Below are 25,178 nucleotides of genomic sequence, written 5' to 3'. Positions count from 1 at the left end.
TTCATCCTCTTTACCTTCACTCCTCCCTCTTTTCATCCTCTTTACCTTCACTCCTCCCTCTTTCCATCCTCTTTACCTTCACTCCTCCCTCTTTTCATCCTCTTTACCTTCACTCCTCCATCTTTTCATCCTCTTTACCTTCACTCCCTCTTTCCATCCTCTTTACATTCACTCCTCCCTCTTTCCATCCTCTTTACCTTCACTCCTCCATCTTTTCATGCTCTTTACCTTCACTCCTCCCTCTTTCCATCCTCTTTACATTCACTCCTCCCTCTTTCCATCCTCTTTACCTTCACTCCTCCATCTTTTCATGCTCTTTACCTTCACTCCTCCCTCTTTTCATCCTCTTTACCTTCACTCCTCCCTCTTTTCATGCTCTTTACCTTCACTCCTCCCTCTTTCCATCCTCTTTACCTTCACTCCTCCCTCTTTCCATCCTCTTTACCTTCACTCCTCCCTCTTTTCATCCTCTTTACCTTCACTCCTCCCTCTTTCCATCCTCTTTACCTTCACTCCTCCCTCTTTTCATGCTCTTTACCTTCACTCCTCCCTCTTTCCATCCTCTTTACCTTCACTCCTCCCTCTTTCCATCCTCTTTACCTTCACTCCTCCCTCTTTTCATGCTCTTTACCTTCACTCCTCCCTCTTTTCATGCTCTTTACCTTCACTCCTCCCTTTCCATCCTCTTTACCTTCACTCCTCCCTCTTTCCATCCTCTTTACCTTCACTCCTCCCTCTTTTCATCCTCTTTACCTTCCCTCCTCCCTCTTTCCATCCTCTTTACCTTCACTCCTCCCTCTTTCCATCCTCTTTACCTTCACTCCTCCCTCTTTTCATCCTCTTTACCTTCACTCCTACCCTTTTTATTCTCTTTACCTTCACTCCCTCTTTTCATCCTTTATATTAGGTGTGTTGGACATCGGCTGCTGGATGTAACGGATCGGTGAGTTGCCGCGTGCAGGCGAGAGGAGCTGAAAACTGAAACTTAAAGTCGCTGCTTTCCGTAGTGACGCTCGCGCTGTGATTGCATACTTTAACACAGCTGAAGTGGAATAAATGCATTATTTTCCAAATACACAGATATTTCAGAGACATTTTCATACATTTATTGCTTAATACAGCGTCTGTTTGTACAAGAATAAAGTTCAACATAAGCCTAACTACCAATGAAGTGGGGTCTACATTGTATCAGTTTTATTTTGATAAACATGACACAATATAACATTGCGACTACATGAAAAGCTTTCAGTTATAAAAAAACGATTTGTGAGCATTAGTGGAACTGAAGGTTTGAGATCGTTGATCGTTGCCTTGCGGTGGATTCGGCCAATCGTGGATCAGTTGTGTCGTCATCAGACCTCGTGAGTTGCTCTGGAGAAATTGCACTGGCTGAGTCCTGCTCTCCAATCGCTCTCACGAGACTGAAGCCATACGTCACAGTCACTGTCTGAAGTCGGACACAAGTTCTAACCGGCATGCAAGTCAACTCAAGTCAGCCGCTGATCATGCACGATCCACGATTGGCCGAATCCACCGCATGGCAACGATCACGTGTTTATTCTCACACCTTCAGTTCCACTAATGCTGTCACCACAGTTCCACTGTTATTTTTATAACAGTGAAAGCTTTTCATGTAGTCGCAATGTTATATTGTGTCATGTTTATCAAAATAAAACTGATACAATGTAGACCCCACTTCATTGGTAGTTAGGCTTATGTTGAACTTTATTCTTGTACAAACAGACGCTGTATTAAGCAATAAATGTATGAAAATGTCTCTGAAATATCTGTATTTGGAAAATAATGCATTTATTCCACTTCAGCTGTGTTAAAGTATGCAATCACCGCATGAGCGTCTCAATTTTAATTTCTACACCCTATCCTAATTTCTTTTAATTTAGCTCCATTTCTTACAAAAAGAGCATAATGTGCAAAGTGTTGGTGTTTGTGCCTCCCTACATACCACCCTTACTTTTAAGAGTCGTGATCCTGTTCCGCACATAATTTTTCACACCAGTCCATGTTCGCTGCTTCAAAGCTTCTGGCTCTGCGTCACTACGGAAAGCAGAAAGTGTCCGACTCACGTCTCAGTTTTCAGCTCCTCTCGCCTGCACACGGCAACTCACCGATCCGTTACATCCAGCAGCCGATGTCCAACACACCTAATCACTCTTCCCAGTTGTTTTATCATCTTTACATTCTCCCATCCCTCTATGACAGAAATATCACAAAGTTTAACATGACGTTTCATCCAACTTCATTGTAACTGAACAAAAAAAACTGAATAATGAAAATTAACTATCTTACTATCCTCTCCTTCATTAGCCTTCTTATACTCCAACTTTTCACTTCTAATTCGGTTTCATTCTATCCTCAAAATATTTCTACACCTTTATCCTCATTTCTTTTAATTTAGCTCTATTTCTTACAAAAAAAGCATAATGTGCAAAGTGTTGGTGTTTGTGCCTCCCTACAAACCACCCTTTCTTTTAAGAGTCGTGATCCTGTTCCGCACATAATTTTTCACACCAGTCCATGTTCGCTGCTTCAAAGCTTCTGGCTCTGCGTGAATGCATCTTTCACAGTCTTGCTTACCAGGAACTTTGCATGTCTTGATGAACTTCATCATGTGTCTCTCTACTGCTTTTACCTCACTGTCCTCCCATTTCTTTTTTGGAGCGTTTGAAGAACCTATGAAATAATTAAAAAGTAAATTCTCATTACAACTAAATCGGTAAGTAAAGACCAAATCAAGACTGTGTCTTAATGTGTAGATTTTTTTCTTTTGGCTGGATATTGCTGCATGGAGCTAATTCATGTTTATTTGATTATTGTTGTTTGTGCAATGTAGAGATTTTTCTTACATTGATCCTCCTGTGAAACAGATTGATCAGATTGAACAGGTTGATCAGTCTCTGCTGGTGCTGTTGTCTGAGATAGGTCACTGTAATCCTCCTCATCACTTGACATGGAATCACCTTGTGCCTCAAGTTGCTCTAATTGACAAAAAAAAAATAACACTTTATTGCTTATACTTAGCATCTGTGACATAATTATATACATAATTTAGCAAATATGTACAGCACAAATACACACAGACAGTCCAAGTATACTCAACCATTTGGGTCGATTTCAATGTCATCAAGTTTCTTTCCTTTGTAGTCAGACAGTGTTCCTTTCTCCATGGCCATTAGGACTTTACTCATTTTTGCCAGCTGCAGTGTTCCCTCTGGTAACCGGTAATACTGTCTGTGGATTCTGATATCGTGACCAAGGAAATCAGCCAGTTGGTCTGCTTCATTCTCATCAAGATTAAGAATTTTAGACATGGTTGCTATGTGTTTCCTGAGCCTAGTTGATGACAGTGCTTCAGGGTTCTTTATGCCACATTCGCAAGCAGCTTTGTTGATGCACTCTCCTCCTCTGTAGGCAGACAATGCTCCACATCTGCCAAACATAAAGGGATTCTCTGCTGGAACACCACAAAGCTCACGCGTTTCAACGAGCAGCTCCATGGCAGAAACCATGGAAGGCTTGAGGAGCACAGGAACCTTTCTCCCTCGTTTACCACGGATCTCAACTCTTGTGAAGTGGAGACACAGCTTCCTCTCAAACTCAGACAGACAGATGGCAATGTCTTCGTGTAGCTCAGAAGTGTCCCTGCTTTTAAAAGCTGACAAAAGCATCCGGGATACTTCACCTTCTCTCCTTCGGTTGAACAGGATGACCTGGGACAGCGTGACCTTGGCTAGAGCAGTGTAGCTGTCAGCAGAAGGGCAAGATCTGAGCTTACTTAGGAGCCCATTGTGTTTCTTTTCAAGATGTGTGTGCAGGACTCTGACATCCTGAGTGAAAGGAATGATCTGTGGTGTGTTCCACTTGGCTTCTTTCAATGTAGTTATAGCACCAGCAGAAATGTACTCATTCCACCTTGCCTGGTGTATTTTCCTGAAGTCTCGGGCACACTCAGCACGCTCATGATCTCCATACATCATGGCATTGCTCTCAACAATACTAGAGATCTTGTTTAAAGAATGCCCAAGTTTGAGAGCTAAAGAAGGAATGCGGTAGGTGTTTTTCTCTTCATCGTAGCCAGACACAACTTTAACAGCTGCTATGACATGTTTGAAGTTTGCTGGTATGAAGAAGTCTACCATTGTTCTCAGTGGGGTAATCTTCCTTGCTTCAAGAAGAAGTCTGCCTACTTCTCTCATCTTCTGTCTGATGTAGTCATGTTTGGTCACATCAGACCCCATCCTGTTGAACATGTGCTCCCCCAGCTGCATGATGCATCTGTCAGTATGAACTACACGCGAAACTTCATCATAGTTCATAAAGGACAGTATTTTCTTGAAACCTTTGCTCACTTCTAAGCCGACTGGTGTGTTTAGAGCACACAGAGATCGAACTCTTTTCCTGCCTTTGGCATCATCATCTTTAGGTTTCAGGGGACAGTTTTTGATATGTTTCCAAAGGCTACGCTTGTTATAAAGCCCTTGGCAGTAAATGCAGTGAATGAATTCTTTGGCTCTTTGTCTATATTTTGGACGGTAGCAGGCAATCATCTCCCCATGTCCTTGTCTCACCACATCTGTGTTGTGGGCAAAGTTGCCCCTTTTTCTAAGGAGGTTTAACTGGACTCGTCTTTCTTTGGAATGTTTTGGAAATGCTACTGCCTTTACAACCCCCATTTCGTTGCGATGGACAAATTCAAGGTGTCTTGCCATTTTTGAATATGGCTTAGAGCAATAAAGGCAATACTGCTTCTTGTTGTATGTCTTGCGTTCCTGCTTTGGTGATGGCATTGACTGAATAAAAGTTTTATCACCAGATAAGGTGTTTGTCTCTTTAGATTGGCATTTCATCTTTTTTGGTGATGGTACTGTCATAGATTGATCAGATGAACTACCTGCCTCGTTGGGAGATGTTGGATGTATCAAAGCACTTTTGACCATGTCATGTCCAGAAGAACTACCATCCGATTCATCTGAGCTGATTTTTGGTATGTAGTCAACATCGCTGTAGTCTGTGACATCGCTGTAGTCCGTTTCACAGTCGGCACTTCCTGAACACTGAATGAGAGAATTTAACACTTACTCATGACAGTGGTTCCTGTAACATTACATTTCATCATATTGCAGATAGCAAAGTCATAATTACCTGTCTTTTTCTTGATGGCCTTAAAGAGGATATCTGGAAAAAGGAGAAATACAAACAAATATAAATAATATACAATTTCATATAATCTATTGTTAGTTCTACCAGTGCAATACACCCCGACCATCCCAATAATTCAGCAAATGAATCTACCCACCTCCCTTAATGAGAGTGTCCCAGACACCTGTGATGAGTGAACCACAGGTGTTGATGCAGCACAAGGTGAAGATACGGGGGGAGCAGGCGAGGATGAGGATGATGAAGGCAGTGCAGGAGAAGGCGATGAGGGCTGCGCAGGCGAGGCTGTTGGTGACGTGGGTGGCGCAGGAGAAGGCGATGAGGGCTGCGCAGGCGAGGATGATGGTGACGTGGGTGGCACAGGAGAAGGCGATGAGGGCTGCGCAGGCGAGGATGATGGTGACGTGGGTGGCGCAGGAGAAGGCGATGAGGGCTGCGCAGGCGAGGATGATGGTGACGTGGGTGGCACAGGAGAAGGCGATGAGGGCTGCGCAGGCGAGGCTGTTGGTGACGTGGGTGGCGCAGGAGAAGGCGATGAGGGCTGCGCAGGCGAGGCTGTTGGTGACGTGGGTGGCACAGGAGAAGGCGATGAGGGCTGCGCAGGCGAGGATGATGGTGACGTGGGTGGCACAGGAGAAGGCGATGAGGGCTGCGCAGGCGAGGCTGTTGGTGACGTGGGTGGCGCAGGAGAAGGCGATGAGGGCTGCGCAGGCGAGGCTGTTGGTGACGTGGGTGGCGCAGGAGAAGGCGATGAGGGCTGCGCAGGCGAGGATGATGGTGACGTGGGTGGCACAGGAGAAGGCGATGAGGGCTGCGCAGGCGAGGCTGTTGGTGAAGTGGGTGGCGCAGGAGAAGGCGATGAGGGCTGCGCAGGCGAGGATGATGGTGACGTGGGTGGCACAGGAGAAGGCAATGAGGGCTGCGCAGGCGAGGCTGTTGGTGACGTGGGTGGCGCAGGAGAAGGCGAGGATGATGGTGACGTGGGTGGCGCAGGAGAAGGCGATGAGGGCTGCGCAGGCGAGGCTGTTGGTGACGTGGGTGGCGCAGGAGAAGGCGATGAGGGCTGCGCAGGCGAGGCTGTTGGTGACGTGGGTGGCGCAGGAGAAGGCGATGAGGGCTGCGCAGGCGAGGATGATGGTGACGTGGGTGGCGCAGGAGGTGGTGACGGTGATGAGGACAGGGCAGGATGGCATGAGGTAGATGAGGCCACTATACAAGTGGACAAAGCACAGGGTGCCGATGAAGAGGGTGCATCAGATGTGGATGCGACTGAGGATGACTGTCTTGATTGAAACCGCTTCTGCAGATATATAAAGAGCTATTTAGCTTAAACAAGAATAAAATGTACATTAACAATATTGAAAACTGTAGCAGCCATATAAGATAAGAAAAAACACTGTAGGGGTGAACAAAAAAATAAAGAAACATGTTTTGCACATTTCAAAGCAAAGATCGTTAATAAGATAATAAAACTCTTAAAAAACAAACATTTATACAAACTTTACATACAAATTGTGACAATAGTCACGTTAATAGTTACATTGGTTCATACATTAAAACTGTAAACCAATAACTAGTTAAAGGATTAGTTCACTTCAGAATTAAAATTTCCTGATAATTTACTCACTCTCACACCATCCAAGATGTCCATGTCTTTCTTTAGTGGAAAAGAAATGAAGTTTTTTGAGGAAAACATTCCAGGATTTTTCTCCATATAGTGACTTCAATGGTCCACCGGGTCGAAGGTCCAGATGTGAGTTTCAGTGCAGCTTCAAAGTCTCAACACGATCCAGCCGAGGAATAAGAGACTTATCTAGACAAACCATTTGCCATTTTATAACAAAATAAACATTTATATACCACAAATGCCCATCTTGCACTAGCTCTGATGCCCCACACATTACGTAATCACGATAAAAGGTCACGCGGAAGGCAGGCGAAAGTACCAACCTAGTGTTTACAAAGAGAACGTGCAAAGACTAAGACAAACGCCATTTCAGATGATTTTGAAGATGGAGGAGAGTTTTTCGGCCTATCCTACCTTTTTGAACTGGAACACGCATGACCTTTCAACCTGATAAAGTAATGTGTGGCGCATCGCAGAGCTAGTGCAAGACGAGCATTTGTGGTTTAAAAGTATATAAATGTTTATTTTGTTATGGCGGCTAGTTTGTCTAGATAAGACTCTTATTCCTCAGGAGTAAGGAATTACTTTTCTTATTCTTATCGCTGCACTGAAACTCACATTTGGACCTGAAACTGTTGGACCCCATTGAAGTCACTATATGGAGATAATGGAAAATAAATAACTGTTTTTGAGGAAAACATTCCAGAAAGAAAGACATGAACATCTTGGATGATGTGAGGGTGAGTAAATTATCAGGAACTTTTTAATCCTGAAGTTAACTACTCCTTTAACTAGCAGAGGTCGGTAGTAAGGCGCTACATTTTACTCCATAGCATCCTTCGGATGAGACGTTAAACCGAGGTCCTGACTCTCTGTGGTCATTAAAAATCCCACTGCACTTCTGGTAAAGAGTAGAGGTGTAACTCCAGTGTCCTGGAGTCCAAAACAAACGGCTTCGGAAGGTGAGGTAAACTAACAGACAGCATACCCTGAAGACCCAGATTAATTAATTGTTTCTGTTTCTCATAATTTATCCTTTTGCAATTTTTTTCTTATTCTAAATGCAATCAACATTTGATTTGTTTGGGGAATTTGGCTAACATTTTACATTTTAAATACATTCTGCTGAAATGAACAAAATGACTCGAAAAATTATTTGTTAATTTTGATGAACGAGATTCAAATATCCGAGTCAGTAAAATGATCCGAACTTCCGACTACTATTACACACGTGTGCTGGATGAAGTGGATATGCACCTACAATCAACTAAAACCAAACCTGTAAATGCATCCTATGGTTTCCCAGTGATAAAGATCTTTTCTAGTTGAACACCTGAGCAGTCAGTGGCTGCCTGTGTTGCGTGTTCATTATTTTGGGGGCAGAGCAATGAAGGGAGGAGTGTGTTTGAGTGTCGATTTCAAATATCAACAGTGTTTCTCAGAAATCACTTACTGCACTTTTAACTAGCTGGCAGTAAACATCAGTAGATAGTTGCTTCATGTATGACATGGTTACCATTTTATTCCTTGATGTTCTTGCTTTGACTGACTGCTCATGTGGACCATTGCTGTTCACCATGTCCAATTCAGGAGAGGAATCAGAAGCTGCACAATGGGGCTGGATATCAGAAAAGAAAGCAGTGTATATCAAATTCAGGATATTTGTAAAGGACAGAAAAACTTTGTTCACATTCATTCCTCTAGCTGTCCTACAATTTATCCATCATTCCTTTCACACACAACTCTATGCTAAAAGAGTCAATAATATAATGATATAATAATAATATAATGATACAGATGTTTTGAAGTGGACTTACCGATTTCTGCGGGCCCAAACTGCTGGCTGGCTTTTTATCAGTGGATTCTGCTGATGCTTGATTTAAAGGCTTGAGAAATATGAGACCACAATCACATGGTAACTAATCAGAATGAGAGTAAAAGATTATCATGAATTTACTGATTACTGATCAATCTCTTTAGCATTTTCTTGATAGTACCTTGATTCGCCATGGCCAATCTGAGTCTCCATAATTGTAAGTGATTTCCTCCCCTGGTAGAATGTCTCGTACAGCAAAGAGACAAAGGTGAGGTTTTCTGCTCACTTCAACGGTTCTCATTTTGCAAGTAGGATTTCTGGTCTCATCGTTGACAAGTCTTCCCAAGGACGTGTCTTCTTTAGATGCATCCATGCTACAAAGACATAACATTTCCACTCAAGACTTGTAATCTTAGTATGCTAGACATTTTTATATATATATGTATTATACACATTTTTATAACTGGTTCTGAGCTCCAGTCCTGGAAACCCACCGCTCTGTATATGTTGTATGTGTTTTAATACAAGTACTCGTGTTTAAATTCACCTTATTCAGATGATCAGTCATCATCAGAACACGGCTCTATTAACTCAACTGAGTATGTCAGGTGAAGGAGACATACAGAATGTGCAGAGAGGAGGGTCTGAGAACTAGCCTGGTGATACCAGACTCTGCTACTTCACTTTGCTTCGTAGACAGAGTCTGGAATGGCATAATAGAGAAGTGTTTTCTCTCTCGCTAGGGGGCGCTTGTCTGAAGTTTAAACTCATTGGTTACCCGTAAGCCAATCAGATAAGTTTAGTTAGGACGTATGTTATGCGCCTGTACAGCCGCATTGAACCACAGACATCATGCATCGAACTCAAATCTATGATCGAACTTCCACTGTAAACCTGCTGTAAACACATGATGATGCGAGCGAAATACCGGAGTGAACATGGCTGTAAACGACTTTTGCAGATTAGGCGTCGTTAATCTACGCATCCACGGTACAATCACGGCCTCTAAACTTATTTTTGACTGAGTGAAACAAGAAAATATTTGTAGCCAACTCTCAAATTTAGGATTATATCTTTTAAACACAGCCAGTGCCGCTGCTAGCCATTTCGGTGCCCTAAGCATAATTCCTTTATGATGCGCTCTACCCCGAGAAGCTTCATGAGGCACACGCGCGCGGTCTCTTGCTCGCTCTCCCTCTCTGCCGTGCACGCGCTACGCGGTTTGGAGCACAGTCTCTGTCTCGCGGGCGCGATCGCTCTAGATTCAGGAGATTTTAACTAATTCGCGGGCGTCAGTGAGCCGCTATCAATATGCGGGAGACTCCCGGAAACACTATTTTTTTGGTGCCCCTTCAGCTCTTGGTGCCCTACGCACAGGGCCGGATTAAGAGTTCAGAGGCCCCTGGGAACAATGACTTTGTTTATGTAAACCTTGTGTGTATTTGACAGTATTAGAGCAATAAGACTCGAAAGATAACTTAGTCCAGTAACAGGCGCTGTTATACAGGCTTTTGGTGCATGTGCGCGTCGGGGTGTAACGTTATTGCGCTCAGAAAAGCCTCCGTTAGAACAGCACATCAGCAGCGAATGACATGTTTAACCGGCAAGGCTTTAAAGCACATGGAAATAATAAATTTTTATAAACTACAGTGTCCCGTTCCTCTGCATTTCATGTGAATATACGTCGCGCTGTACAGTAGCCTATGTTGAGACGGAGGCGCCAGAACTGCAAACTGATAGAATGCACGATCCTACGATATTTCTTCAAAAGCAGATCGTGGAGACATTTTAATCATAATATTTGACATAATATTTGACGGTGCCCAGGGCCCCTTAGATGTCCTGGGCCCCTGGGCAATTGCCCAGTTGCCCTAATGGTTAATCCGGCCCTGCCTACGCACAGCGCGTGGTGGGAGCGGCGGCACTGGTTCTCCATAACAGAGCGAATTGCATCCCGTGTCTCGTTTCGGTTTTCGATTTCTCTAACCTACAATGTAAAACTCGGCGCTTAGCGTCTACGTCACGGCTCTCAGCCCGCCCTCTGTTCGTTGATTGGCCCGGCCGTCCGAAGGCCGGTGGAAAACTGAAAGATAGGCCGCTATCTCAGACTGACTACAGGAGCGAAATGAAATTAGCGGAAGTAGGAAGTCTGACGTAGTCAGGCTATCTGAGAACCACTGATCTATATGATAGTTCACTGCAGCATCCTCTCAGTTCTCAGATAAACGCATCTAAAATTTACCATTTTGTTCTCTTTTGGGAATACAGGAAAAACAAATATTGATGACTCAAGGAAACTGCACTCAGTACTCTTCGTGTCAGTTCATGGTGAATTTTAAGTATTAGGGTGTGTTCACACCTGGCATGTTTGTTTAGACCGTTAGTGCGGTTCATTTGAATAAGTGTGAACGCTGCCATCTGAACTAGGGCTGCACGATATGAGGAAAAGCTGCGATGTGCGATAACATTGTTTAATATTGCGATAACGATATGACTTGTGATAAATGTGATTGTTAACTATACTGTTCCCATGTCTTAGTGCTTTAATAGGTTCTTTGCGTGATAGGTCAAACATTTATTACCTGCCTGGTTCAGAATACACGATTTTAGCGCGATTTTGGCACGATCCGTTTGACGTATGGGTGTCGTGGTGATTCGTAATAACGACAACGGGCGTCGGGACGCAAGATTTGATCGTTTCATCTCGTAGTGTGTCACAGTGGGCGACAACCTACGTCGCGTCTGCGATGCTTCACGACAGAAAGACTATAGCATGTTTAATTCTTTAACGGTCCTCCACGACGGGTTGAATATGTGAGCGAGGCGAGACGTGAGTGAGTGTGTGTGTACGCCAGTGAGCGTGTGAGCGTATGTGTGTGTGTGTGCGTGAGTGAGCGAGTGAGTGAGCGAGGGACAGTGAGTGTGTGTGTTTGTGTGTCTGTGCGTGCGAGTGAATGTTTGTGAGTGAATGTGTGTATGTGTGACGGCACGCGATGACTGGTCGGAAAGCAACGTGTTGTCTGACATGTTTCTTGTCCACGACAAGATTTTAGGAGTCAAAAACGTGTAAGTTAGTGCTAATCTGAACCAGGCATTATTCATCGTGTCAGGCTGTCTGTTGCGATGTGTTCATCGCGGGAGTTCATATCGCGATAACGATGAAAATTCGATGTATCGTTCAGCCCTAATCTGAACCCTGGTGCCACCAAACAAACTGACCAAGACGCTGAAAAAATGGGTCTCAGTTGGCTTCCAAACGAACTCTGGTGCAGTTCGAATGAAATATTAACGTAACATGGACCAGAGACATGTAAACAACCAAAAACAGGAAGATGTGACTCTAAAAGGACAGACTGGTCAAGCATAACAGGTTTGACGATAGAAATGCCAATCTGAACATTAAGCGTACACGGACCAAACGAACCAAGCGAACAGAACTACAGGCATGAACTAAGTATTTTACAGTTCCAGATATTTTAGCATCCCTACTACATCAATCCAACAGTTCTATACTCACCACCAATTTTTGCCATGCCACTGAAAATCAAACAGGAACGTGTTCTCAGCTTCAGTGTAGTGTTCAGTTCGGTCAAGACTCTCCTGTGAACTCAGAAGTTCACCTCTGTATTCAAGAACAAAATCACCTCTGAAGAAAGCTCCAGCGGTGAAAACTCCACGACCTAAAGAGGAGAAATAGCTTCAGTTTCTTTAATGTCAACTATTATTTTGATTATTACTAAAAGTTCTCAACCATATTATGTACATTATATGATGTAAAAGGGAAATTACTGAAGAAAAATAGTCAATAGCCAGGGTAATCTCGAAGCATGCTTTGCTTTTTTTACTTTACATTATACTTTTAAGTCTTAAAAGTATACAGTTAAAATTTAATACATTTTTTTTAGACAATCAATATTATCATGGCTATATATTGTTTAGAACAGAGTGCTGCATCGATGACGTATTTTTGCAGACCAACCGGGTAGTTCACCTCCCCTGGTTCCCTCCACAAAAACCTTATAGGATTTGCAGAAAATAAGCTAAAGTTAGTCTATAAACTACACCACAGTTGCAAAACTTCAACTTCCTTATGATGAAGGTTCAACAACTCATCTAGAATGTGTCTGTGTTGCATTCATTTAAAAAACAATTATGTTTGTTTATTATTTGCATCTCTTTCGGATAGTTTTCTTTGTGGTATATGGATGTTTTATTTGGCTTCTATAGTTTAGATAAAAGTATAGAGTTTTTTTTTGTTGTTGTTGATAAATGTGCCTACAGGAACTCTAAAGCTTTAAGATCCATCTCCCTTTGTAATATATATAATGTTTTTGCATTCTTATAATGCATGTTGACTGATTGTGTGCCGTGTACATCCTTTAATCTACCTGTATAGAATAGTTTGCAAGAGTGTGATTATAAACACAACGAGGCTGTAAAAGTGACTAGATGAGTTTATCTGTTCAGTTGATGGTGTTTAATGTCCCAGACAACTTGTCTCCCATTTAGACGCTTGTTAGCAACTGTCTTTTACAAGACAAGTAAAGGCTTTTTTTTAAAAACACACAAGAGAGCATTACTGATGTATTTTATGTTGTAGAATAAACGTGAATGTTTACTTGCACACCGATACGCTGATAAAAAACAACAAACAAAAAACACCTTATTGAAATAATCCATTCTGCCGTGCAAAGGCAAAGGACTGTGACTTAAATTGTGGTCGAAAATTCGTTATTTTTGGCACAATCGAGACCTCCTTTATCATGTGGATAAGTATCTTAAGTCAATTATATTGTTTTTTCAAAAAAAAGAATGGGTTGTCTTAACAGTAATTTCAAAAAGCCCACGAGAAACCAAGGCAGAACACCGTAACTCCAGTTACCGCTCTTTGGCTTTGTTTTGGAACGCTCAAATTGAGTTACGGTACTCTGCCTTTGTTTAGCCGCCCGTCAATATGAAGATACTGTGCCGGTGTTCTATCAAATAATGCCACCTATCAGATTGTACGGTGTTCTGCCTTTGTTTTACTGTCCATTAAAATTGTATTACAGTGTAGCCTGTGCACTTGGTACAGCTTCCATCAGTCCCTGTAGCTTCTGATGTCCCCAGAGCTTAGTCCTGCACAAACGCGGTCAGAACATTTAGTACGGTCTAAACCCACTCCATTGACAAACGTGCGATATCGATCGCGAAGGATATATGCAGAGTTGACAGAAAAATATTACACATGCCGTAGCAGATGAATACAACAAAGAACTAAAGCCCCGCCTCACCCAGATCGGGTACCGGACCTGGTTAAAACATTCATGCATCTAGCTGGCAGAGAGCCAAAACTGCACAGACGCCTTTAGCACCGCCCTGAACACCGTCGAACCAACGCTGGACTAATAGCCTATGTCACAGGGAGTGATAATATAATGAAGCAACAAGTGCTGGTGCATACAACATCAGACCAGCTGTTACGCGAGTTATACCTACAATCACAGCGTCTGGAATAAATCCGCGGGACGAGCGAAGTGCACCACCACAATAACAGGGCAGACAGCTGAAACCACCACACACTGAAAAGACACAGAACACAGAAGGTTGTGCTATAAATGCATTAGTCATCGAGGTAGTCCAGAACGCACTCCCCACTGAGTCCCAAAGGGGAAATGGCATTCGTAATTTTCATGAACATACAAGGAGCGCGACACCTTCGAACACGAATCTCGGGAACCGCCTGTGATAAAGGGGTTATCTCAATGAAGTGTATGCGTCTTTTAGATCCACCGCTATAAACCAGTCCCCGGGTCGAATGTGCGCAACGATCTGTTTTATCATTTTGAATGCGCTTAGCAAGTCTTATGTCACTCGATACCATACTCTTTACCACAATGGAGGTATTTTGTCATGTCTAATGTATTAATAATGCCATCAGAATGCAACCAAAGCACAGGATAGTAGGGGTGTAACGGTACATGTATTCGTACCGGACCGTTTCGGTACAGGACTTTCGGTACGGTTCACATGTGCACCGAATGCAATCTTTCATGTAAATTAGCCTAGTTTTGTGTGCGGAACATACATCCATTCCGAGTTTCCACACGAACATATTAAGTGTCGGAAGTCTCCGCGTTGCACTGATTAAATCTGATTAATCGTTTTTGTGATTCAAATACATGTAAAAATTACCATAACATCTGTCTTCCTGTGTGCGGACATTTGTTTATGTTGCTGTGACAACGAAGCGCGTGCATGCGCGCCTGTGTTAAGAGCGCTGATGCACTCATCTGTGGAAATTTCCGACTGCCTTTCTGTTAAAAGCGGGCTTTCCACACAAACAAACGTACAGGTGTCATTAGTATGAGAAAAAAAAATTGGACTTTAACTCTCGGGTCGGGCTCGGACATAAATATCGCATAAATAAAGATCACCACATACACGGCACGCTCGCTTTAGCCCAGCCTCTCGCTAGCTAGCGTCATGGCCAATATTGGTTTGAGAGTATTTTATTAGTGGAGAACTTTGCAGCAGTATTTTATTTTTTTTTATTTTTTTTTATATATATATCTTTTTTATTTATTAGCCTAACGTTATATTTTATTAAAAAGTGTGTTTAAAAAAGTGTAAACAAATTGTTAAAAAAAAGTTTATAGTAAACAACCAGCAGTTTAATGTTTTGCATTTCTTTCCCTTACTGTACCGAAAATGAACCGAACCGTGACTTTAAAACCGAGGTACGTATCGAACCGTGATTTTTGCGTACCGTTACACCCCTACAGGATAGTAATAAGTAGATGGTTATAAGTAATTGTAAATCATACAAATTAAATGCCATGATCACTAGATTTTATACAGCTGTTACTATAATTATTTTGTTAAAGCTAGAGTAGGTAATGTTGGAGAGCTAGCCAGATTTGAAAGTGGCACCTCTTCTGAGCTCCGCCCCCTCCTGTCAGTGCTCCGTCCAAAGCTACGCCCCCCCACAAACATGAACGCGCATCCACATTTGGAGTCAGCTGCATGTACCTACCAGTGATGCGCGGGTTGATCCAAAATGAGCGGGTGCCTGCGGTTACTCGCGGTTACGAGTCATCCAAAAATATTTTTAATGATATTCGGGTCGCGGTCGGGTCATTTACCTTTGTAATTTATATAGTACTAGACACAATGTTCTATGAAATACACAGGTCTACACTTGATTGGCTGAATGCGCGAGGATGACGCACGAGCAGTCTGCAGATGAAAGTGGGAAATCCTTATTTACCTTTTGAATGTTGAGCGCGTTATTAACTTTTGAATAAAAGCTGACGCGGGACAAAATGCCTGATTTCCCAACGCGTTGAACTGAGCAATGCCATTGTGCCATTTTAATAGGCTACTTTTAAACGCATATAGCTCAGTAATGTCAGTTTTATGTAGCCTATTTGCTGAGAGGGGGCGGGATTTTTGTTGGGAAAGTCCGGGGAGAGACGCACGCACACGTCGATTAGGCTGGATAAACACATGCAGCATCTTAATTGTTAAGAAAATGAAACGAAATAAATGAATAAATCAAGCCTTTATTACAGAACACTAGGCTATTTCATACAGCATTCTGAAAAATGCGCACCCCTAGTTCCTCCGTCGATGGCCCATGACGCGATGAGCATTTACTATAACTACTTTAAAAAACGCGGGTTGGGTACAATATTTTCTTTCTTTTTTTTTTGCGGTCCGAGTTGCGGGCGGGTTAGTTGAAAACGTCGGTCGGGTGCGGGTTGTTTATACATTGACCCGCGCATCACTGCTGTGCACGCAGTGGTGCTCGGGCACGAGACATGAAGGCATCTGATTGGTTCTTTACATTCGCACCGAATGGCAGTGATTGGTCAGAGTTTTTACTGTCCTACAGCTGCTACAGAGGTCAGATTTGTTTTATTCCTTTTTCTGAACACATAATGTATTGACTACTATCAGACTGGAAGGACCATTTCACCCAGTATAAAAAAAAATGTTTCTGAACAGGATTACCAACCCTACCTTTAATGGTGATCAGCAACCAAATATTGATAATGTGGAAGTTACTGCCTTTTGGATGACATCTCACTTGTTGCTGACAATACAAAGGCAGAGTACAGTAACTTTAAAATAGTGGTCAAAAGTCAAGGTTGCGCTCAAGATTTTTTTATGTAAATCATTTTCATTACTAAAACATCTAATTGCAAGATTTGCAGTGTCCTACCTATAATTAATGTAAATTTGGCGGGACAACTAAAAAATCTTTAAAGTAATTTTTCTCAGTTCCACACACGAGTTAAGGTCTTTTGCCTTTGTAGGGCAGCACTGTCCTGGTTTACATGCAAACCAATAACCACATAAACCACAAGACTTTATAAGTAAATCAGGTAAATTATCTCAAAACCTAAACATTCGTGTATCTGACTGTGTACTCCATATGCCATGTCAGTTGTGATGTTAAAGGGGAGATGAAGCACTCAATCAAGTTTACATAATTTACAAGATGGATTTCCACTATAATCAAAAAATATATAAGAAACGTGAAAAATGTAAGGATATAAAAGAAAAAAGAAAAAACGTTTTAACTTTCGCGGCCAGGGCGCCGCCATTTTGCAGAATTCGAACCTATGACGTCACGGGGTTGGTTGGCTCTGTGTGCAGTGAATGACAGAGATAGATTACCACACAAAAAGACGACGTCTACGTTATATGTTAACTAACTGCACATGGAAACATTGTTCGCGATGTCTGCCATCATATTCCCGTTTCTTGTCTAACAGTTAGTCCAGTAAGTTAGCATGTAGCTATTTTTATCGGTCCAACCAGCTATTGATGGGACGCTCCAGTGTCTCCGCTCGGACATCCTTCAGGGAGAGCATTGCCACTTCCAACACGTCTGGGCATTAAGCCACATTAAGCGTTCTTATAGCCTAATGGTGCGTTCACACCGGACGCGAATAGCGTGTCAGGCGCGAGTCATTTCATTTGTAACGCGTCTTTGCATTGACTTAACATTGAAATCACTCGCGCCTGACGCGCTATTCGCGTCCGGTGTGTGGATGCAGTAATGGTTTTCTATGGGAGGAAAATGCTTAACCGTTCATATTATGGGCTCATCTGATTTTTTTGTACATAGCCTATTTGTTAGGATTTTAGTATCATAATGATTAGGCTAATAAATGCACGCACAATTATCCGTGAACTTGATTTGAACAAATGCCTTTCAACTTGTGTGTGCAAAATTCAGAATTAAATTAATGTGCAGAAATTTGTACAAATAGAGAGTAGGCTAGTCTATGTAGGCCTACTATAGGCTACTGTTGTAGCCATTTAAAAAAGCGCATTTCATATTTGTTAAAATATTATAATGTTATTTTTTTTTTCCATTTGGGCTATGTTGATTTATGAAAAGTGAACAGCACGACCGAGATAGGATGCGCAATATGAGACATGGAGCGGGTCAGACATGATTTTGACCGTTGAAGTTGTTATAGAAAGCCTTTCTTTAAAGTGAATTTCGTTTTGTATAAATTGTATCTTAATGTTAATCAATTTTTCATCAACCAATTGCCTGTATTTAATGAATAGGCCGACGAAACAAATATAACGGAGGCGCCCGCGCGCTCACTTATTGCACGTGAACTAGAGCACATCCTAACTTAACGAAACTCAGTGTATGCCTCACACAGACATGACAAATACATCAAATACACAAAGCTTGAGATGTTTTTAAACGAAATAATTCAAAACGAAAAAGCCTACTCTCTGATAATCCATTATTAGGCTTATTTATGTGCATTTCTTTCTATAAGCGCGTTCACACGGAGATGGCGATCGTCAACTTCATCTTTGCAGCCGAGTCGACACTTTTAGAGAAAACACTTGTTTATTAATAAAAATCAATACACGCGTCACCGGATTTACAGATGCACGCACACATATTATTTCGAAATAACGAGATACTGTGTTGAAATAACATTATTATTAATAATAGCCTACATCTTTGTTAAAAGAATTTTAAAAAATGAACGTGAACTAGTTCATTTTTAGATATGTGAACTTAGTTCATAAAAAAAAAAAAAAAAAAAACTATGAACGAACTAGTTCATTATCATCTGTGTGAACTGAACTTTGAGCTAGTTCTTTTTAAGTATGAACGGGCACAACACTGACCACGCAATACATGGTCAAGATCAGCCTCTTGACAGCAGATCGACTCTGAAACGGTGGGCATCGCAGTACAGCAGCCACACTGACAGCGTTCCCAACCCGCTCTTCTCCCCAAACCACCACCAGCTGTTCGACATACCGACGTACCACTGCTCGGTTCTCACGCCGTATCGGCTCAAATGCATAGGCAATGGGACACACGGGCTCAACAGGTCTTTCAAGTTCGTCTTCCTCCATTTTAAATCAAGCGCGCATTCAGTCAGGTAAAGAAATGCTGCATTCTCTTCACTAGCCATTGGACCCAACCAACCCCGTTACGTAGGCTGTGACGTCACTTCAAAATGGCGACTCGCTATCTAGAAAGCTAGCTAGAAATTACGAAAATAATTTGTCATATATGTGGTTTTAACAACTTAAAAAAAAAAAAAAAATTAGGCAAGGTGATTTTTGTAATATATGTAGCTACTACCAGTGCCAAAACATGGATGTTTCATCTCCCCTTTAAAGGTCAAGTTCTGTATTTTACACTTAAAGCCCTGTTTTCAGATTGTTTCTGATGAAATAGAACGGTTAAGTTTAAAAGACACATGCTGCTGTCCCGAGAATTTTAGGTTTATTTCGCTTCCAATCCCCCCCCCCCAGTGCACATAGACAGCCATTGTTCTGCCATTGCACCTAAAATTCTTGGGACAGGAGCATGTGTCCAAATTTTAATCTTAACCGTTCTATTTCATCAGATACGATCTGTAAACAGGGCTTTAAGTGTAAAATACCGAACTTGTCCTTTAAATAAAGCCAAGTGTATTCCAGAATTTTAGCGGAAAACTTACATATTCTCCTCTCATGCAGTATCGGATGCAGTATTTTGACTGTACCCCTTCTGCATGAGATGAGAACACATTTTAAGAGTTTCTTGGGTCAAGAAAACACTCGCTCTATCTGGATGTGCTTAAATCCACAGTATGTAAACTTTCCTGTCACACATCACACATGCTCACTTCAATAAGCCACAGAATGCAGGTGTTTACATGCAAATTTGGAATAAGGGGTAAAAATCTATCTGTGTCGATTGGCTTAAGCCGTTTATGATGACCTTAGTCTGCATTTACATGACCACAAGAACTGTCTGCTTATTATGCAATCGAGTTAAGAATGTGCAAGTAAACATTAACGTTAGGTTGATAGAACTGGAAGTGCAAACATTTAAATGTTGCTGTTTTAGGGCTCATGCCTGCAGAACTCTATTCAGGAATCTTGACTGCACAATAAAAAAAATTAAAAATACTTTTCAACTTGTGAAACATGGATTTTAATTGGCCTAATAACCATATGACTCGCCTCACATTAAATTCTCAGTTATGTAGATTAACATGATCACTAAACTGCTTAGTCATAAATACTTGCCTTTATATTTGCTGATGAACTGCTCTTGAAGCCCAGGCTTGTCGGTTTCACAGGCAATGTGGTGCTCAGCGTCCTGCAGAGGTTTTCTACGTCTTTTATTTCCCAGCATGCTGACTTTCTTTCTTGCAATGACTGGAAAAAATTTATAAAAAATATAAGGTGAATGAAATAAACAAGCATATTTAAACAATCTTGTTGATCTTACTGGATTTGTTCACCCAAAAACATACATAATTAACATACAATTACATTAATTGTTGTTCCAAATTAACCTCATGTTGTTCCAAACCTGTGTTGTGTTTTTTCTGTTCAACACTAAAGTATATCTTTATATTATATCACAGAGCTCTATTCAATGACATCACATGTGACCAGTCTACAACAGGCATTTAGATAAAAAAGGGCAATGTCAATGATGCCAAAAACCATTGGTTCTTGTGTGTCCTGTGACCACAATTGACATAAATCTACTGTATATTCATATTTGATTTAAGAGCTACAGCATATGGGATATTTTCAATAACCAGCTAGATTCATAGGGACTATTTTTAATGTGCTTTTTGTCTGCTTTGGAGCTTGAAACACAATAAAAATACTATAAAATGTCTATGTACCGTCATTGGGCAAAACAATCAATATAAAAATAATTAATAAATAAAAAATAAAAAAACATTCCACTGATTTTTTTTTATAATTGAATAATGTATTACATAAAATAAATAATATATCAAATAATAATGATGTAAAAAATTTGCTATTTGACAACACTTCTGAGAAAAACAATGACATAGTAGACTATCACTGACTCGGTTGTTTTGGTTAATTTGTAGAATCTAAAGAACTATTATATAAAAAAATAATAGCAAAATTATATTTACTGGTCAATGCCTACAAGTAGACAACAAACTTTTTTCCTTATAGCAACAAATCATCAAATGAGAAGCAAACTCAAATATAAGCGATAAGTAAATAAAACTCTAAGCAAAAAAAAATATTAAACCAATAAAATAAACATACATCTTATTAACTTTCATATTTCTCAATGTATTTAGTTATCTTATCATGCATTTTCAGGACAAGTCTTGATCTCACCTTTCCTGCGTGGTGGAGGGTTGTCGTCTGTTCTATGGTCTGTTTCGCGTCTTGTCACGTGTCTGCATTTCCCGGGAAAACGCATCCACGCACGGTCGACACTTGCGTAAATGACGTAGTTACGTATTATATGACCTAATAGAAAATTATCTAATGACTAGAATTTTTTTTGTTTTAATCACAGTACGGTTTCTTCAAACTCACAAAAAAAAAGTGGAGGTGGAGTAAGTCTTTCTAGTGGACAGAGCACATGATCACTTTTAAACAAATCCACCCGCATCGACCTAGGAACCAGTGCGCATGTCCGTACAAGCACAGGTTTAAAAGAGCAAAAAATCCTAAATGAACAACCTAGATCTCTTGAACAGACATCTTATTTTCTACTAATTGTATTTATTAATCAAAACAGTAAATTGATGTCTGCAAATACACAGCAGGGCTGATATTCAAGCTGGAATGTCTCCAGTTCTGCATGAGTCTGTGTTTTTGTCGTTTCATCACGTGTCGTGTCCATAGACTGTAAAAAAAATAGGTCGTGTCCCACAACTACTTCAGAATTTATTAGAGTTAAGATGGGGGAAGGGTGTGGATTATGTCAAGGCTCTAAATTAAACTTTAATGTGTACTTTAACAGCATTATCTTCTTTTTATTTCTTTAATAAATTAATGGTATTTTACATTAAAGGGCGAAGAAGCTGCTAGACCTTGTAAAAGTGCTTTAAAAACGCATAGCCACAACAGATTGTCGTCTTTTGAGCAGCACTTCTGATTAAGCTATATACCTGTCAGTCTGTTAGTTCATCTCTCTGTCACTGCAGTCAGTCCCAGTGGGGGAGGGCGCGCGCGCGATCAGAGTCAGTGCTGTGGGGGAAGGGCGCCCGCGCGATCAGCGCTGTGGGGGAAGGGCGGCTGATCTCAACATGAGCAGATCTCAGTCAGACTGGCAGTCAGAGGCAGAGCTAGGGCTAGGGTTAGGGTTAGGGTTGGATATCCAATGGCTTTTAAAATCAAGTAAGAGCAAAATAAACCTGTAAACAAACATGTAAATGTGTCAGCTTGATTCATGATTATTTTAAACATTTTGTTTTCTTTTGTATGACTATACTGCTCTGTCTCTCCCCCTCCCTCCCTCTCTCTCTCTCTCTCTCTCTCTCTCTCTCTATATATATATATATATAATATATTTATATATATATATATATATATATATACAAGGGCGTAGATTTGGTTTGAACATTGGCGGGGGTTTTTTTCATGGTATAAATATTGTGGGGGTGGGGGGGTTGTAGGGGTTATCCCCCCCACAAACTACACCCCTGTATATATATATATATATATATATATATATATATATATATAGAGAGAGAGAGAGAGAGAGAGAGAGAGAGAGAGAGAGAGAGAGAGAGAGAGAGAGAGAGAGAGAATGTTTGCTGTAACTCCACTCCTCTAGTATAGTTCTTATCAGTCGCTTTAGTACATTTCTTGAACCTTAAGATTTGCAAACCAGTAAGTGCATTTCTCAAAACAATTTGTACAAACAACAAAACACAATAGATTACCATCAAAAGCCTGTAACTTGCTCAAAATACTAGTACTAAATCAATTAACATATCAGTGTCATCAGAATGACAAGTCCTTGTGTGTCATTGTTTGCAAACAAGAATGTCAAAATGCTTAGTCAGGTTGTCAATATAACTGTACTCTATCAATATTTTCAGAAATAAACTATGATTTTGATGACAATGATTGAAAATGCATAAGACTGCACTTAATATCTGTATGACACACATGTACGCATTACTCTAGATGAGACTGGACAGGATTCACAGATACACTGTTGGTCTGTCAAAAAATGACTGTACAATGTCATTGCGATATAAGGAAAAAGACTGTCACACATATACTGTATGTACGTGTGTGTGTTTTACATTATGTCTCTATCAAGTATATTTACTGTATAATGTAAATTGCAAGTAGACTGCTGTAATATAGCATTACAGTAAGTCTACAGTTTATGGTATACAGTACAGTGTGTGAACACTGTCTGATTACACACCTGTTTTGTCTACAAACGCTTGAATGATTGAGGACACACTCGATTGTTTTCCAAACATTCAGCTGCACCATTCGACCGCCTCGGCCATAAGGTTATGACTGAGAACATGATCTACAATAGTGGCCCTTATTTCTTCAGAAACACACAATCTTGGCCTGTTCTACCTCTTCCTCTGTTTTACCTCTGTACCCTTCCACCACACATACTTACTCTTCTTCTTCTTCTTCTTCTCGGCTGTTCTTCGGTTGTTCTTCCATTCTCAGAGTGTGTAACGTGTTGTGCTCTGTCTATTATGCTTCCCAAATGAGATGCACTCTGAGCTATTATAGAGAACTGGATGATCATTGATTGATCTAATGCTTTACATTCCCCTTCATTAGTGAAATTCAGAATTCACCTCTGCAATTCAACAAAATGTAAATGTAAATTCAGGACAAAAAAAATCTAATAGAATTGCATAGAAAATGTATTGGCAGTTTATGACAACTAGTTCATCCATTCTGCATTAATGACTTATGGAACTAATGCCTGTATGTTTTGAGGGGTAAGACTATTCAACAGAGAACCAGTATAATACATTTTGATCAACATGACATAAGAAATTAATAATGTAAGAAACAGCAGACACTTGTAGCCTACATCAATTGCATGAATGTAACAAAGCATTTGCAATTTGTTCAAAAGAATGATTGATTTTATGATGTGCACAAGTGACTAGATAATGTGGAGGTTGAACAATAATTTTTGTTGTGATCTGAGAAATGCACCAAAGTGACTGAGAAAAACTGTAAAATAATATGATATAATTAGAATGTTTGCTGTGCTCTCCTCTATATAATATACTATAATATAAAGATAATGTTTGATGTAACTGCTCTCCTATATATAAAATATATATAAAGAGAATGTTTGCTGTTACTGGTTTCCTCTATATAATATAGGCTAAAGAGAATGTGTTGCTCTGTGTGTGTGACTGTGTTCTCCTGCTCGTGCGGTGGGTGGGGGAGGGGCGGCGGCCGCTCAGGGACATCGCGGATGAAAGAGAACGGCAGAACGCAAAGTAGGAGAAAACACTTAAAACAAATAAACTCACTCATAAAAGCAAGCGATTTAGCGCGTTTTCATATATTTTTGTGGCTTGTGTATTTTTATTAAACAAACTCAGATGAATAAATCATCACACCCATATTGACAGATTTAAGCAGTTGTCCCGCTTTTGGAAGGAAATATTAAATTCACATGACTTAATCTGTATGTCCCTTCCCCGCTTCAAACTCGTTCCTACATGATCAATAAACTCCTATACATGTTACTGTTCGTGCTGTAGTCACGGTGACGCGGGGAAGCGCGATCTTCACACACACACACACACACTCAGAGCAGAGACTGATGCGAGAGCAAAACGCGAGGATTAAAAGTAAAAAAAAACATGCTCATATAAATCATGAGAGGTCCTGCTGCTCAGGGCAAATGAGTCTATTTTTATTTAAATACTAATTATTGGGAATTTTTCTATAATTTAATGTGGATTATCTGTCAATTCGGATCATAATCATGATCGTTTTTGCCTCCGCCATGTTTGTTGATGATGTGTTGGCCTCTGATTGGTCAGATCATCAAGTCCCGCTTTTGTAGTGCTCTGATTGGTCAGAATCCCCGAAGTGTGTATCTTTTCCGGAAGTGCAGTACTCCTAGAGGGCGCTGTGTTATACACACTTTAGTGGGGGGGCATACACACTTCACATACACAAATCACTTAAAAGTGATTTTTTGGGACAAGTGAGATTTTAAGTCTGGACACCATTTTAGAGTATGCTGAATGCCATTATATAGTCAAACAAATGAGGACATACAAA

At 40.8% G+C, this 25,178-nt stretch overlaps 1 protein-coding gene across 1 annotated transcript; it reads right to left on the bottom strand.

Annotated features, from left to right (window-relative positions):
- Positions 1 to 1,273: 1,273 nt before the first annotated feature.
- On the bottom strand, positions 1,274 to 21,319 carry LOC307001867 (uncharacterized protein; the record flags this gene model as incomplete). The annotated part of the gene is made up of 9 exons (XM_079618880.1): positions 21,267 to 21,319; positions 20,175 to 20,306; positions 12,136 to 12,298; positions 8,800 to 8,992; positions 8,620 to 8,688; positions 8,319 to 8,420; positions 5,161 to 5,193; positions 2,865 to 2,996; positions 1,274 to 1,447 (listed from the first exon to the last, which is right to left on the bottom strand). The coding sequence occupies exons 2-9, from the start codon at positions 20,281 to 20,283 to the stop codon at positions 1,274 to 1,276; spliced, it is 975 nt and encodes a 324-aa protein (XP_079475006.1). The 5' UTR covers positions 20,284 to 20,306; positions 21,267 to 21,319.
- Between the last annotated feature and the right edge of the window lie 3,859 nt (positions 21,320 to 25,178).

The sequence above is a fragment of the Phoxinus phoxinus genome (assembly GCF_949152265.1).
Source record: "Phoxinus phoxinus genome assembly, chromosome: 7".
Lineage (NCBI taxonomy): Eukaryota > Metazoa > Chordata > Actinopteri > Cypriniformes > Leuciscidae > Phoxinus > Phoxinus phoxinus.
The sequence above is the reverse complement of the archived record's forward strand: the minus strand, read 5'-3'. Positions and strand labels throughout refer to the sequence as shown.